At 39.4% G+C, this 15,345-nt stretch overlaps 1 protein-coding gene across 3 annotated transcripts in view; it reads right to left on the bottom strand.

Annotated features, from left to right (window-relative positions):
• Positions 1-15,345, bottom strand: part of LOC125458253 (dedicator of cytokinesis protein 2-like) — a 604,879-nt gene that overhangs the window by 380,886 nt on the left and 208,648 nt on the right. For all 3 annotated transcript variants that reach the window (XM_048543364.1, XM_059650772.1, XM_059650774.1), the window contains exons 24-25: positions 13,599-13,669; positions 9,455-9,561 (exon numbers count right to left, since the gene is read on the bottom strand). In XM_048543364.1, the coding sequence (XP_048399321.1) occupies positions 9,455-9,561; positions 13,599-13,669 (178 nt within the window). The remainder of the gene's footprint in view (positions 1-9,454; positions 9,562-13,598; positions 13,670-15,345) is intronic.

Genomic DNA, 15,345 nt, shown 5'->3' with positions numbered 1-15,345 from the left:
AGTTTTACTAGTATTCCATTTGATTGAAACAATTGATTTCATAACAATACATAGAATACACTGCACAAAAACAGGCCAATCGGGCCAACAAATCTATTCTTGGTGTTTGTATCTCACACCCACCCCTCTGCATTCTACCTCATTGTTGCCTTTCAACATAGCTTTCTATTCCATTTTGCCTCATGTATTACTCATCTCTGAAGGCTATAGTATCCCACCTCTTCCCCATAGTTGTATTGAGAGAGTGCTGCACAGCTTTCAGATAGGATGCTTATCTGAGGTCACATGCGTGCTCTCGAGTGGCCACAAATAATGGCACTATTTCAGGCAAGAGGAAATGCATCATCCTCAGTATCCTGACAAAGCTGTATCACTCAACTAACATCTCAAAAACAGATTAACTGGTCAGTATTCGATTGCTGCATGTGGGAGCTTGCTGTGCATATATACATTCCAGAAGTGACAACAGTGACTACACCTCAAAAAGATTTCAGTAGCAATAAAGTGTTTTGGGATGTCTTGAAGTAGTAAAAGGTACTATTGAAATATAAATCTGCCTTTTATTTAGCATCTTTTTGCAAGCTTCCAAGCTATTTACATCATCCATGTCCCATGGCAGTAAGTTCCACATTGAAATCAATATCTAGAGGGCATGAATTGTCTATATTTTTTTAAATGGATCTATTAGGAACCTTCACATATTCACGCCTTCAATTTTGGATTTTCCCACAAAGGGAATCTACCCTACCCAGACCATTGATCATTTTAAAGACCAAAATTAGTACTCATATAAATTTTCTCTTTTGTAAAAAAACAAAGCCCCAATCTGTTCCATATTGCCAACAACTAGAATTTCTCTTTTCTGATCTTACCACTATAAACGATGAATATAGTCATAGAATCATACAGCATAGAAACAAGCCACTTAGCTCACCACATCGATGGCGATCAACAGATACAAAACTGCACTAATCCTATTTACCAGCGCTTGCTCCATTATTTACAATGCCCTGACATTTTAAGTACTCATCCAAATCTTTCTTAAATATTGCGAGAGTATCTGCCTCCAAACCCTCTCAGGCAGCACATTCCATACTTCTATCACCCTCTGGGTGAAAAAATTCCTACTCAGGTCTCCTCTGAAACACTTGCTCCTCACCTTAAACTTATTCTTTCTGGCCTTACACACATCTAGCATGAGAAACAGATTCTCATGATCTACTCTGTCTATGTCTGTCATATATATCTCAGTCAGATTCTGATTCCACCCCTCCCCCTGACTCAGCCTCCCCTACTCCAGGAAAATCAAACCCAGCCTTTCCACACTCTCCTCATAACTGAAAGTTTTCATGTCAGGCAATACTGTGGTGAATCTACTCTGCACCATCTCTCCAGCACAGCCATGTCCTTCCAACAATGTGGTAACCAACACTGCACATAGTGCTGCATCTAACCAATGTCTTATGAAGTTGCATCAAGATCTCCTTGCTCCTATATTCTACACCAAGGCTAATAAAGACAAGCATCCCGTATGCTTTCTTCACCACCCTGTTTACCTGTGCTGATATTTTCAGGGATCCATTGACTTGTATGCCAAGGTCTCTTTGTTCCTCAGTGCACCCTGGGGACTCACCATTAATTGTCTGTGTCCTTCCCTTATCGGATCTCCTTTCACAAAATCACAAAATCAACCTTATTAACAAAGGAAACTGTTAACTGTCGTAATGAGGGAAGACATCCCAGAAAATATTCAAATGAGGTTTAGAAGCAAAAAAAAGGTGATTATTTTTTCTGGGATTACAGCACAGGCCCTTCAACAGTCTGAGGGAAATGGAGGAGCAGATATGCAGGCAAATCACAGAAAAGTGTGAGAAAAACAGTGTTATATTTGTAGGGGGTTTCCTTCAGCAATAATGCAATGCCTCCATCTCTCTTACATCCTATCCTATCACAACCGAAACTTCAATAGCCTAGAATATTGACCTGCCAGTCCTCTCCATTCTTCAACATTGTCTCAGAGATGGCATCAATATCACATTCCCATGTGCAGATCAGTGACTTTTTTTGCAGTTTCTCCAGTGTCTCTATGTTATTTTGGCAGTATGGGGTTTTGCATTGTACAGTGTTTGAAATGTTTCATTTAGATTTGACACAATGTCACAATTTGTGAATTGCATAGCCCCAGAAATCAATGCCTGTGCTTTGTTAGCGTGGTTAATTGCTGTGCTGACATGCAATGCTGCTTTTAATGACTTATTCATTTGTAGAGACCTTGAACCCTTTGTTTTCTAGCCTATTCATTTCTTATGTCCAATAGTAAGCAGTGTTTCTGTTTTATCAACCTAAACACATCACCTCACATTTATCTATATTATGGTCAATCTGTCATTTAATCGTCCATCCTGTGAGCTTTTGAATATCAATTTGATTTTTTTTTGTTTTCCTCAATTTTAGCTGTACACTATAGATTGACAATTTCGATATTGGGTTACTTACTCATAAATTATTCTGAAAACAAAATCATTCATGCAAATTATAAATAACAATGGGCCCTGACAAATCATTTTTGTGGAACATCATTTTCGACCTTCCTCCAACCTGAGTCATGATCATTTTATCTGCTTTTAATTTTGTAGCCAATTTTCTAACCATCCAACAATGTGTCCCCTGACTCAACAAACTCTAACATGCTGTCATGTGTCTACTGCATCATACTCTATCAGACATCTAAAAATCCTATACTGTCATGTTGGCGGATGAGAAGACTGAACATCCTGTGGGCAGATCAAGCTGTTAACCAAGACATGCTTTCTTTGAAACAAAGGCAGCAAGTTACGCTTGGCAGATAATATAAGTCTGAGAATGGAAGTCAATGACTACCAAAAGATTCCCTCTGTGAACCCCTTGGATTGTCGACCCCCATAAGCTGCCGAGAAAAATTCAAAGACAGACTTCAAAAGACAGAGATGCAAGCCAATCAAACTATCTCTGCTCTGCTGGGGGAGAAACATCTCCAAATTGTGGATGTAAGTTATAGAGTCATGGAGTCACAGATTCACACAGCATGGAAAAACACTCTTCATCTGTAAGTCAAAAAGTGTAACAGTGTTTTACCCTTCCATGAATGTGTAAAGATTAAAAAAAAACAAACGCAACCTCTGGTCAAGTGCGTTACTGAACAAATGTACCAACGTATACTTGTGTACTGAAAAGTCATAGCTTGAGGTTAGCCTTGACACATCACCTTGCAGGTCTAAGGACCAGAAATCAGTCAATGTGTTCATCATCATTAACAAGAAAACAGGTCAAGTGAATTCCAGCGCAACTGCAAAGCCAAGATTCTCACTACATACTTCACAACTACCAGTGTTAATGCAACTGATATCATCCAAAATAACAGCTACAATCTTCCAATGCTTACTATTCATGAATAATTCACACACTGATTCTATGGTCTCTTAACTTTTAACATTTTTTTGCACTCAAGTTGACAGAATCACAGAACTGACACAGTGCAGGAGGTCATTTTGCTCTTCACACCTTTACTAGCTCTATTATCTAATGCCAATCTCCTGCCTTTTCCCCATATTCCTGCAAACCATTTCTATCCAAGCAATCATCTAAATAACTCTTAAATGCTTCAATTGAAGCTGCCTCTACAACATTTCCAGGCAGTGCATTACATACCATAAATACTTGCTGTGTGAAAAAACTGTTTTTAAACATTGGACTTGCTTCATTTTGCACATCACTCTAAATGTACACACTCTTGTTCTTTTTTCATCACAAGCAAGATCAGCTTCTTTCTATCTGTCTAGCCAGATCATTCTTTTGAACCTTTTATCAAATCTCCCCTTTTGCCATCTTGTCTCCAAAGAGAAGAGCCCCAACATCCTCAACCTGTCTTCATTGCTGAAGTTTCCCATTCCTGGAATCATGCTCATAAATCACTTCCGCACTCTCTCCAATGCATTCACATCCTTCCTACAATGCAATGTCCAGAACTAGACACATTATTCTAGATGAGGTCAAACAGGTGTCTGGTACAAGCTCAACATCACATCCCAGCATTTGTGATTTATGTCTCTTTCCACTTCCAAGTGGCATGTATGTGTTGCATTATTACTTCCCCTCATATATAGTAACTGATAAACTCATTTTTCTTTAATTCCAGAAAACCCAATTAAGTTAGCTCTTTGTAATATATAAATTCATTTGACCTGAGAGAACAATATGCACAAGTGAGAGGATCCTTTTTATTAATGTTGTTGAGACCAAGAAAGGGGCTTTGGTGGGCAAAGATGGGGACAGAGCATTCCTCCTCACCTCAGAACAAAATAATTTAGGATATCTCATCTGGAGCGATAATGAATTAGGGAACCTCACACGTGGGCTGGTCATAACAATACATTATTTTTGTCTATTCTTTCTATTAACTTCTCCAAAGAATTCTATCAGGTTGGTTAAGCATGATATAGAGTCATAAAGTCATAGAATCAGAGAGTCGTAGAGTCATACAGCATGGAAACAGACCTTTCAGCCCAACCAATCCATGCCAACCATAATCCCAAACTAAATTAATCCCACCTGCCTGTGCTTGGCCCATATCCCTCCAAACCTTTCCTATTCATGTACTCAATGTCACAAAATGTCTTTTAATTCTGCAACTGTACCTGCATCCATTACTTCCTCTGCAAGTTCATTCCACACATGGACCACTCTCTGGATAAAAAAGTTGTCCTTAATGTCTTCTTTAAATCTTTCTCCTCACACCTTAAAAATTTGCCACATCATCTTAGAATCCCCTGCCCCAGGGAAAAGACATCTGTGTTCACCTTGTCTGTAGCCTTCATGATTTTGTAAACCTCAATAAGGTTACCCCTCAACCTTCTGCACTCCAGTGAAAAAAGTCCCAGCCTAACTAACCTGCACTTACAAGTCAAACCCTCCATTCCTGGAACATCCTGGTAATCTTTTCTAAACCCTCTCCAGCTTAATAATATCCTTCCTATAACAGGGTGACCAGAACTGTACACAGTACTCCAGAAGAGACCTCACCAACATTCTATACAACCTCAACATGATGTCCCAATTCCTATACTTAAAAGACACAGCAATGAAGGCAAGTGTGCTAAATGCCTTATTAACCATTCTGTCTATATATGACAGAAATTTCAAAGAATTATGTATCTGAACTCCCCAGATCTCTTTGTTATAGGGCATACTCCAAGGTCCTACTTTCAGTTGCATAAGTCTTGCCTTCCTTTGTTTTACCAAAATGCAATACCTCACAATAATCCAAATTAAACTCCATCTGCCACTCCTCAGCCCATTGACCCAATTGATCAAGATCCCTTTGTAATCTTACGTAAGCATTCTTACTGTCCACTGTACCAACAATGTTGGTGTCATCAGCCAACTTACTTACCATGCCTTCTCTATTCTCATTTAATTGCTTTATATAAATGACAAACAAGAGTGGACCTAGCACTGATCCCTGTGGAACGTCACTGGTAACAGGCCTCCAGTCTGAAAATCAACCCTTCACCACCACTTTCTGTCTCCTACTGTTAAGCCAATTTTGTGTCCAATTGGCAAGCTCACCCTGAATCACATCTATTCTCAACCAATTAGTCTACCATGCAGAACCCCGTCCAAGGCTTTACTGAAGTCCAAGTAAACAGCATCTACTGGTCTGCACTCATTTGGTTAGTTCCTCAAACAACTCATTCAAGTTTATGAGATTTCCCTTGCACAAAACCATGCTGACTATCCTTAATCATTCCTTAACTCTCCAAATGCGTATGAATCCTATCTTTGAGAATCACCTCCAACAGCTTACCCAGCACTGAAGTGAGACTGACAGGTTCATACTTCCCAGGCTTCTCTTTACAGTCCTTCTTAAACAAAAGCACAACATTAGCCACTGTCCAGTCAGCCAACCCCTCACCTGTATTTATAGATGATACAAACAGTTTTGAAAGCACCCTGCAATTTCCTCTCTAATGTTCCATAACCTCCAGGGATACACTAAATCAGGTCCTGGAGATATATCCACCTTCATACTTCCCAAGAACTGCAGCACTTCATCTTATGCAATGTGAACTGCTTTAAAAATATCAATATTTTATTTTCCTGAGTTCTCTGACCTCCATTTCTTCATCCACATTAAAAACAGACTCAAAATATTAAGTTAATGTCTCTCCCATCTCATGAGGTTCAACACAAACAAAAACACAAACATGTAACCCTATCATAAAACAAGGTGATTGCTTTTATTCTGTCCCTTGATTTTTATAAAGTCATTTCTTTCAGTCTTGATTCCAGTATCTTTCCTGACACCCTCATTGTGGTCACCAATCTATAGTTCTGAGGTTCTTTTAAAATAGAAATAAAATTAGCAATCTGCTAATCTTCCAACCCTACCTTCTCTTTTATGAAACACCAGCACATGTTAACTAGTGCCTCTGTTGGTCCAACGGTCTCCTGAATACACATGGCTCTTCATCAGCAGGGCTTATCCTATTTCAGTTTTGCGGGTTTATCAATTTCTTTCTCCTTTTCTGTCCACAATCTGTCAGTTTCTTTTTGAACATACTCATTAATGAGGTTAGTATTTCATTATGGTCTTCATAAAAGCCGGGGCGAATCAATTTTTCAATGCTTCTCTTCCTTTAGTTTTGTGGCCAATTATAGTTAGTCTACTAAAGTCCAAATAAACAACATCTACTGGTCTACCCTCATCAATGCTTTTAGTTAGTTCTTCAAACAACTCATTCAAGTTTGTAGTTACCAGGAGAGAGGGCCTTGTCAATGATCTTATACTCTTGTGTATGACTTTTTGAAAAAAGGGGCTGTTGATTAAAATATCTTTGATAAAATATCACTGAAGAAAAAGAAAGACATTTATTATTCCATTTGATATTGGAATGTGACAAATACATTGCAGCGTTGAAATCTGTACAAAAAATAACTATCGTAAGCAGGATACAAGTTTGTATAAAAACCTGCTGCTGTAGAACAATAAGTGGCTGGAAATATATATCACGAGTTCCCTGAGCGTGAATCAAAAACATTCAGACTATTCATTGAATGTTTAAAAATTCTGAGATACTGCAGCATGTTACATTTTATCTTCCACATTTTTAGGAAATATTGCAGCAACTACAAACCTTCAAGAAGTCTAAAAATAACTAATGCAATTATCTGGTTACAAATAGAATTGATCAAAACAAAGAAAGGAAACATGTACATTTACATAACTTGCTCTCTGTGACATCCCAAAGCACTTTAAAGTAAACTAACTACTTCGGAAGTGGAATCACAGCCTCAGTATAGTAAATATCAGTCAATTCGTGCACAGCAACCTTGCACAACAACAAAAGATAATGGACAAATTATCTGTTTCACCAATATTGAACTGGAGACAAATATTGGATAAATTGCAGAGAATACCTCTTCTATTCTCCAAACGTGAGCTCTTAAGAGATCCTTTGCATCTCCCTTATAGGGCAAATTTGGCATTAGTTTCATGTCTCATCAGAAGTACAACAATGTTGCACTCCCTTATTACTGTTCCAAAATGTAAAAGTGGGCTTAGAACAAAATAATGAGCAACATGTTGTGTTTGATGTACTACTCCTCCATCTGCACAGCTGCTTGAAATACATCAGTCTATGAAAATTGATTCTAAATTATTGGTGGTTTGTGTAGTGGACTCATACTCAAAGGAAGCTTGCTTGTTCCAAGATCAGTGGTGTTTTGAAACCAGAACAAAACCAGATTCAAACTAAGGGATTTGTAGACAGTATGCCACCCTTATTCTCATCTGTTCTCTCAACATATCGACTTTACTGAAAAGAAATATAATTAAAAACATTAATAGACTCACAACAAGAAATGTCTTCAGGACTTATCTGTAGAGCTGAAATTTCTGTTTACAACCTTGTCACAGTAGCAGAAGAAAATCAATTATTGGATATGATTATGTGATTATTGAACTGCTAATGAAGCTGTATCCTAATATCCCTTCCACTGTCACATCAATCAGATAAAACAGATGGCTAAAAGCTAGCAGCCTAGTTAAATTTATGTACAGAAATAAAATGAAGGAACAGTAGCAGTCAACAAGAAGTGAATGTGAACAACAATTAACAGGAAGTGTGGTGCACTGAATCATTATTTGAATCCAAAACGTTAAAAGACCGTGTACAACACACTTGCAGGTAACTCTCAGAGCCTGTTGGTCCTGGGCTTCAGATCTGCTGGTTGGAGCAGGGAAATTGGATAGAACTTATATTGTGTGCTCTTCAACTCCAGAGGTGTACTGAAGGTACTCATCACAATGCAAAATATGGAGGAAGCAGCTGAGGCAGAATATTTATGTGCAGCCTATTTCTTTTAATTCCTTAAAGCAACAATAATCGGAAGACCGTGGTATTGTGATCATTTCAGCCCATCATTTGTAACAGATACAAAAACCGAAACTGCTAAAAAACGATCAGCAGGTCTGGCAGCATCTGTGGAGAGAAGTTAGAGCTAAAATTTCAGGTCCAGAGTCCTTCCTTCCTCAGGGTCACTTGACCCAAAAAGTTAACTGATTTCTCTACAATTGCTGCCAGCCTTGCTGAGCTTTACCATCAATTTCTGTTTTGGGTTCTGATTTACAGCATCCGCAGTTCTTTCAGTTTTTATTTGTAACAGGAGTCTTGGTGTTGATGCAATATGCAGTGGGTAGAAAACCAAGAGAACAAAGTTACTAATATGTAATTTTCAAGAACAGATCTCCACTTAACCCTTACATTGCTTAATTATGTAAACTCAAACCTTGAATCTCAATCAGTAAACTGTGTTGGAATTCAATAAACAGCTAACTGAATGCCTAAGTAAAAACTGTGGATGCCGGAAATCAGAAACAAAAACAGGAATTGCTGGAAAAGCTCAACAAATTTGGCAGCATCTCTGGAGAGAGGTCAGAGTTCATGTTTCAGGTCCAGTGACCCTTCGTCAGAACTGAAGAAGGGTCACTGGACACCCTGGACAGAATTGTTCTGAAGAAGGGCCACTTGACCCAAAATGTTAACGCTGATTTCTCTCCACAGATGCTGCTAGACCCGCGGCGAACTTCTAACATTTTCTGTTTTTGTTTGCTCAAGTACATTGCTTAAGGGTTGAAACCAGAAGGAGCTTTTTAAATCAGTAGCCCTAGGGTGAGTATTTCATGAAGGAAGATAGCCGCTTAGCATGCTATAAGCTGTACTGTTTTAGTTCACCAGTTAGTGGACATCCACCTGATGGAGGGAGATGTCCCTGATAAGTGTGAATGGTGGAACTTGTTCTTCCCTTTCCCAACATGCCGGTAAGTTGAATATGTTTCCACTTTATGAGCACATTTTCTCTTCTCTTCCGCCTGCATTCCCAACTCACAACAATATGCTCACTCAAGGTCACTCACCTTTCCTCTTGAAGAGCTCACTACGTACAATCTCGGTCATAGACTGGATCTTCTGTTTCTGCAGCTTATTGGGTGGAATGCTAGTGTAAAACTCCAACAGGAGTTGGCTGCAGTGGAAAGAGAAAGAATTCATTACCAGTCTAAGAAAGTAAAGTCCCAACAGGGTAAGGTATCACAAAGCCATACGTTTCAAAAACGTTGTTTCTTCAGCCCTGGCAGAGGGATATCCAGCTAATTTGCAGATTTACACATTGGCTTACAAGAGGCTCAGTCCCAAGCAGATACAAGTTACAATTTGATATGAGTTATTTGTCATGCTCATGTTGATAAACAAATGTTAACAGAAGCAAAATCAGCTGTTGTTTTCTAGTACAGAACTTGGGTATTGTTGAAAAAGACACATTTTGTCAACACTTCCCATTTTGCGCTTGTCAGGATAATTCACGAGAAATACCAATTTATGAGGAAGGCCAACTTTTGTATTGTACAAGAAGAGAATCATGATTGTTCAGCAAGGGTACATGGAAAATCTGCCTGTTTATGATGATTGGCAGCTAACTGTCAAATTTTACCTGCTTTTCTAACTAGGAAGGTTGACCTGGATTGGTTAGGGCATTGACTAATGTTACTCATGGATTGCCACAAAGAAATACTGCACAGAACTTATAATGGGCACAGTAGAGATAGCTTCTTGTTACCTTGAGGGAGTTAAATTTTAATACTGTTAGTTATAATGCAAAAACACAAATATGCATGCCTGTGGTCCCAGGAAGCCATTAATAATTTCAATTGTTTTCCTGTAGATGAAACACTCCAATTCATGATGTGTTTGAAAATTGTTTTTTTTCCATATGTATGATGTTGAATTGGTGCATTGCAAAATGTAGGAACCAGCAACAATTAGTTTGGCAATTTTGTTTTAATTTGAAGTAATGCGGAGGAAGTACCATTTGCAAATTAAAATCACAAGGTTCACATCTGGAATAAGTCCTTTTATTCTTTGTTGGCTGTTGGCATCACTGGTAAGATCTGTGTGTATTGCTTGTCCTTAATTGCCCTAAAACTGAATGACTAGACAACTATTTCAGTGGATAGTTAACTGTCAGCCACTTTGCTGTGGGTCTGGTGTCACATATAGGGCAGACTAGGCATGGATTTCCTTCCCTCAGGGACAGGAGCCATGAAACACAGAATGAATAGTTGCATTGTCACAAATTCAATATCACTATCTCCTTGATTGGATTCCAGTTCAAGGTGTCTATAAAGGTCATAGCTACAAAAGGAATGTAGAAGCCATGAGCTCTCACTGTTCACTGTAATTGGTGGTGGGCAAATGGGAATTTCATGTAAGCAGAATCTCTTCCCTACTGACTGGTACCAAGTGAGTTCAGGTGACATTGTGGCCAAAGATGATTACTTGACATTGCTAAAAGAAGTGCGATCGTAGTCACTCATGTGAACCATAACACATTTTGGTGTGGTGAAGATTGGAGTGAAGAGTGGGCAACTGATTGATAAAGAAGAGATCAGAAGACAGGGTACAGACAGTTGTGGAGGGTTACAGGAGATCTGAGGTGGGTGCGGATAAGGAATGTGTTGTAGGGGTGGTGTTCAGGACAGTCAGCCAGATTGCAGGTCAGCTGTGGCAGGGAAGGACTGGGAATTAGGGGGAGTGGACGGGAGTTTAAAGTGGGAGAGGTCAGGGTTCAGTTGGAGAGGACAGGATATCATGGGAAGGGAAAGAGATGAGAGTGCATAGAAGGCGTCAGATCAGAACGAGGAGTGCATACTAACCCTCCAGTGGCATATTTTTGACCCTGCAAAGTTCTCTCTGCCCTGATACTCCACTTTCCACATTTTAAATGGCAAAATTATTCAATACAGCCTACGCCTAAGAGGGACAGACTGCCTCTAGGAATAGAAAGCGGAATCGGGCACATGTTCTCCAGCCAGGATTCTGGCCAGAGGCAGCTGACAGCACAAAGAGGCAACCAGTGACAAAGAAACTCCATGTAACATTTGCATCATGATGATGAGGGTCAAACCTGTCTACTGCCACCTCCAATGGGACCAATGCAGGCATACGACAAATCGCATCACTCACACTATCAAAATTTGGGATATCCAACATTTAACTCAAAGCACTCAGTGCATACAAGCTTTAAACCTTGGGCAATATCAACAAATGCTAAGAACCTGGGCAATATAGATAAATCATTGATTACAGGGAGATCTGCACCACATGACCTCTGCACCTGATCTAAACAATCATCTCAGTGTGATATTGAAGAGTGTTGTACTGTTAAGGGGGAGTTGGGCAGGAGTATGGGGGGTGATGTCCAAAGATGGCCCTGTCTGCTCCTCTGGATGAGAGCTGTACCCTCATGTGAAGAGACCAGGAGAGGAACTGGACAAGTAATTCATCCTTCATCTTATTGGCTACTTGGGAAGCCTTGGTGTAAGTGAGTAGGCTGTCGTATTTATGTGTTTTAGAGCAATGACAACACTTGGGAAGTGATTCCCTGCCTGTAAAGGCACCCCCAAGACATGCAAAGACCCTGTGCCAAAGTTCTGATATGTCAATTTCTGAACAGCCAGTAACATATGCAGTGATGATCTGTGCAGACCACTTCGCATTTCAATCAATCCCATCAGAATGCTAATGATGACCTCATCAAGCCATTGGAAATGAAGAGGAGCAGCATCTCCTGAATTGTGTGAGATATCACTCTCTACTGAGGTCATACAAAGAATAACTCTGCTCTGTCTTACTCATTGGTTATGCTGCTCAGGTCAAAATGCAGCATAAAATCATAAAGCACAGCAGGCAACACTATGTGTTTATTAACTCCCCACACAAGCAAGGCACAGGAATCCATCAATTCAGCCCGTCGAAGCCATCAAAGCATACTGTTTCTCCAGAGAGATCCTGTCTCAGGCTTGAATCGGCTTGCAGTATTTACTGCGAAGATCATTTTCCATCATTTGATTCAACATTTCAATATGTATTTCAAGTTTAGTCTCAATCATATAAATGTTATGAAAGTGAAAGATTCTAGCACACAAGGATTTATCTAAATCCCTTTTGGCTGTTATTACTGAATCATGTTTTCAGACTGTAAATTCTGGATCAGAGTGACTCACTGTGTTAAACTCTGATTTTGGGAAAATGAGCATCTTGTTTCAAAATTGTAATCAGTAGGTCTTCATTGCCAGCAGTATATTTCAAACAAAACCCATGCTGATGAGACCTTCTTCTGCTTGTTGGCTGTACCTTGTTTGTGTTGTCATCGAACATGCTGCAGAAAAGCTACCCCTAATTCAACATCAATTGGTAACCTCACCGAAAGCACAGGCGGGAAATGAATAATATCACAGCAGATTGCTTCCAAAGGTTGTTTTCAGCAATTTGCTCTTGGGAAAAGAAATGGAAAGTTTTCCTAACATCCCATTCATCTCCATCTGAAGATGATTAGTTGCATTGTCACATGATGAAAATGCAAATGCACTGATACCTTCTACCCCAATGGGTTTAAAATTCGTACCAAAATAAAAGAGGAAGACTTGGCTGTATGGTGTCATAGAACGATAAAGATTTACAGCATGGAAACAGCCCCTGCGCCCCAACGTGTACATGTCACCTAGTTTTCACAATTAATCTGGTTCTATTTGCTTGCATTTGGCCTATATCCCTCCATACCTATTGTAATGGGCCAGACCAGACCCCTTCAAAATATTTTAAGAAGATAGCCCAGACCCTATTTCTTTTCTTATTTTAGAAGGTAGATGTGAATTGCTGTATTCCAGCTGTGATGCAACTTGTCAAATTGCTCAACATTAAGCAAAACACAACTTATTGAAACACTTTAGCTCAAATACAAACAAAAGAAAGAGGAATTTAGAATACCTTAACTATTGGAAAATTTAACCGAATAACAGATATTATTGACTATTAGCAATTAACTATTAACTTTTTTGTGTATGATTCAAATTGCCAGCATCTGCAATATTTTCCTTTTATATGTTATCAAAGGGAATATTATCATTTCCTTTCTTATTTCTAACACAATAATAATAAAAATAAACTCTTCTAGAAAAGCCTTCCATCTCTAGTGGAAAGGCATCTTCAACAAGGTGTACATACCTCAGTAACTTGACGTCAAAGACCGTAACCACATCATGAAGTACCGATGGCAGATATTTCAAAGAAGCAACCTGGGATCAGAAAAAAAAAGCTTTAAAAAAAGGCTACCGCAACTGTCTGGACTTGCAGTCCAAATTTATCTATTATCTGCACAGCCTGAATTTTGATGGTATCATGTTCACTTATATATTGAAGCTGTCACTGTTTTGGTTGATGTGCAAATATCCTCTAAACCTTTGGAGCTTTGTTCCATTCTGCATTTAAGGTTATGGACTACCTGGTACATTGCAAACATGCTCACCATTTCAATGACAGAACACAACAACTTGAGCAGAGTTGCTGCCTTAACCTCTCTTAAATACCAGTCTTCATAGATTTATAGAATCCCTGCAGTACAGGTAGAGGTCACTCAGCCCACTGAGTCTGCACCAACCTCTGAAAAGCATCCCACCTTATTCTCAATTGTCCACATTTACAATAGTTTATCTATCTAGCCTGCACACTACAGGAAAATTTGGCATGGCCAAACCACTCTAACCTGCACTTCTTTGGACTGTGGGAGGAAACCCACGCAAACACAGGGGGGAACCTCCACACAGGCAGCTGTCCAAGGCTAGAATTGAACCTGGAATTGTGAGTCTTTAGTAAATCAATTTACTTCAGAGGAAAGATTCAGGAGAAAGACTTTGATGGATCCTCATGTCCATTGACCAACCAAAAAGGTCTGTGCAGATTTGATACTCACTGCACCCCTTGATCTGATGTCGCTCAGCTGTTTGGAAAACCTTTACTATTTACAAGAAATGCACTTGAACAGAGTATATTAGCTGCTTTACCATAGGCTTCAGCAAGCCTCAGTAACTTGACAACAAAGAAACCTGTGAAATTCTAACAGGGCGAGACAGAGTAAATGTAGGATGGATGTTACTGATGTCCAGGGATTCCAAAATCAGGGGGTCACAGTTTAAAGGAAACAGCAAAGGCCATTCAGGACTTAGATGAGAAGAACTTTCTTTCCCCAGAACCCATGAAATTCTCTGCCACAGAAAACACTTGAAGTCAAAGAATTGAATGCTTTCAGGAAGGAGTTAGATATCATCCTTAGGGCTAAAGGGAGCAAAGAGTGTGGGAATGAGGTACTGAGTTGGATGATCAGACATGATCATATAGAATTGCCAATGAGGCTCGAAGGGCTGAGTAACCTATTCCTGCTCCTATTTTCTATGTTTTTTATATTTCTATGGATACTTGATCTCTACCTCTGCTATGGCAGCCATTAAACTCATGACATGAAACATCAGATTAGCAAATGGAGATCACCCACAGCAGTGGTGCCAAAACCAGATGGTTTCAAAGCCTATGTATTGATTACTGTTAAGTCAACGTAGTTACAAAATCTGATTCATGTCCAATAACACGGCTGGAAGTATATATTGAGAAGGTGGGACAGCTGGCTTATATTTCTAAGTTGGTCTTACTCAAAGGATCCTGGCATGTACCTTTATTGACAGAGCGAAGGAAATTTTGTGACACCGAATGGACTTTACCAGTTTAAAGTTATGCCACTTTAGAGGGATATGGGCCAAATGCTGGGTCTTAAGGGAGGCAATGGCTGAGTAGTGTTATCACCGGAATGTTAATCCAGAGACCCAGATAACGCTCTGGGGACCTGGGCCTAAATCCTACCATGGCAGATGGAGGAATTTGAATTCAATTTTAAAAATCTGAAATTAAGAATCTAATGGCG

The sequence above is a fragment of the Stegostoma tigrinum genome, chromosome 13 (assembly GCF_030684315.1).
Source record: "Stegostoma tigrinum isolate sSteTig4 chromosome 13, sSteTig4.hap1, whole genome shotgun sequence".
Classification (NCBI taxonomy): domain Eukaryota; kingdom Metazoa; phylum Chordata; class Chondrichthyes; order Orectolobiformes; family Stegostomatidae; genus Stegostoma; species Stegostoma tigrinum.
The sequence above is the reverse complement of the archived record's forward strand: the minus strand, read 5'-3'. Positions and strand labels throughout refer to the sequence as shown.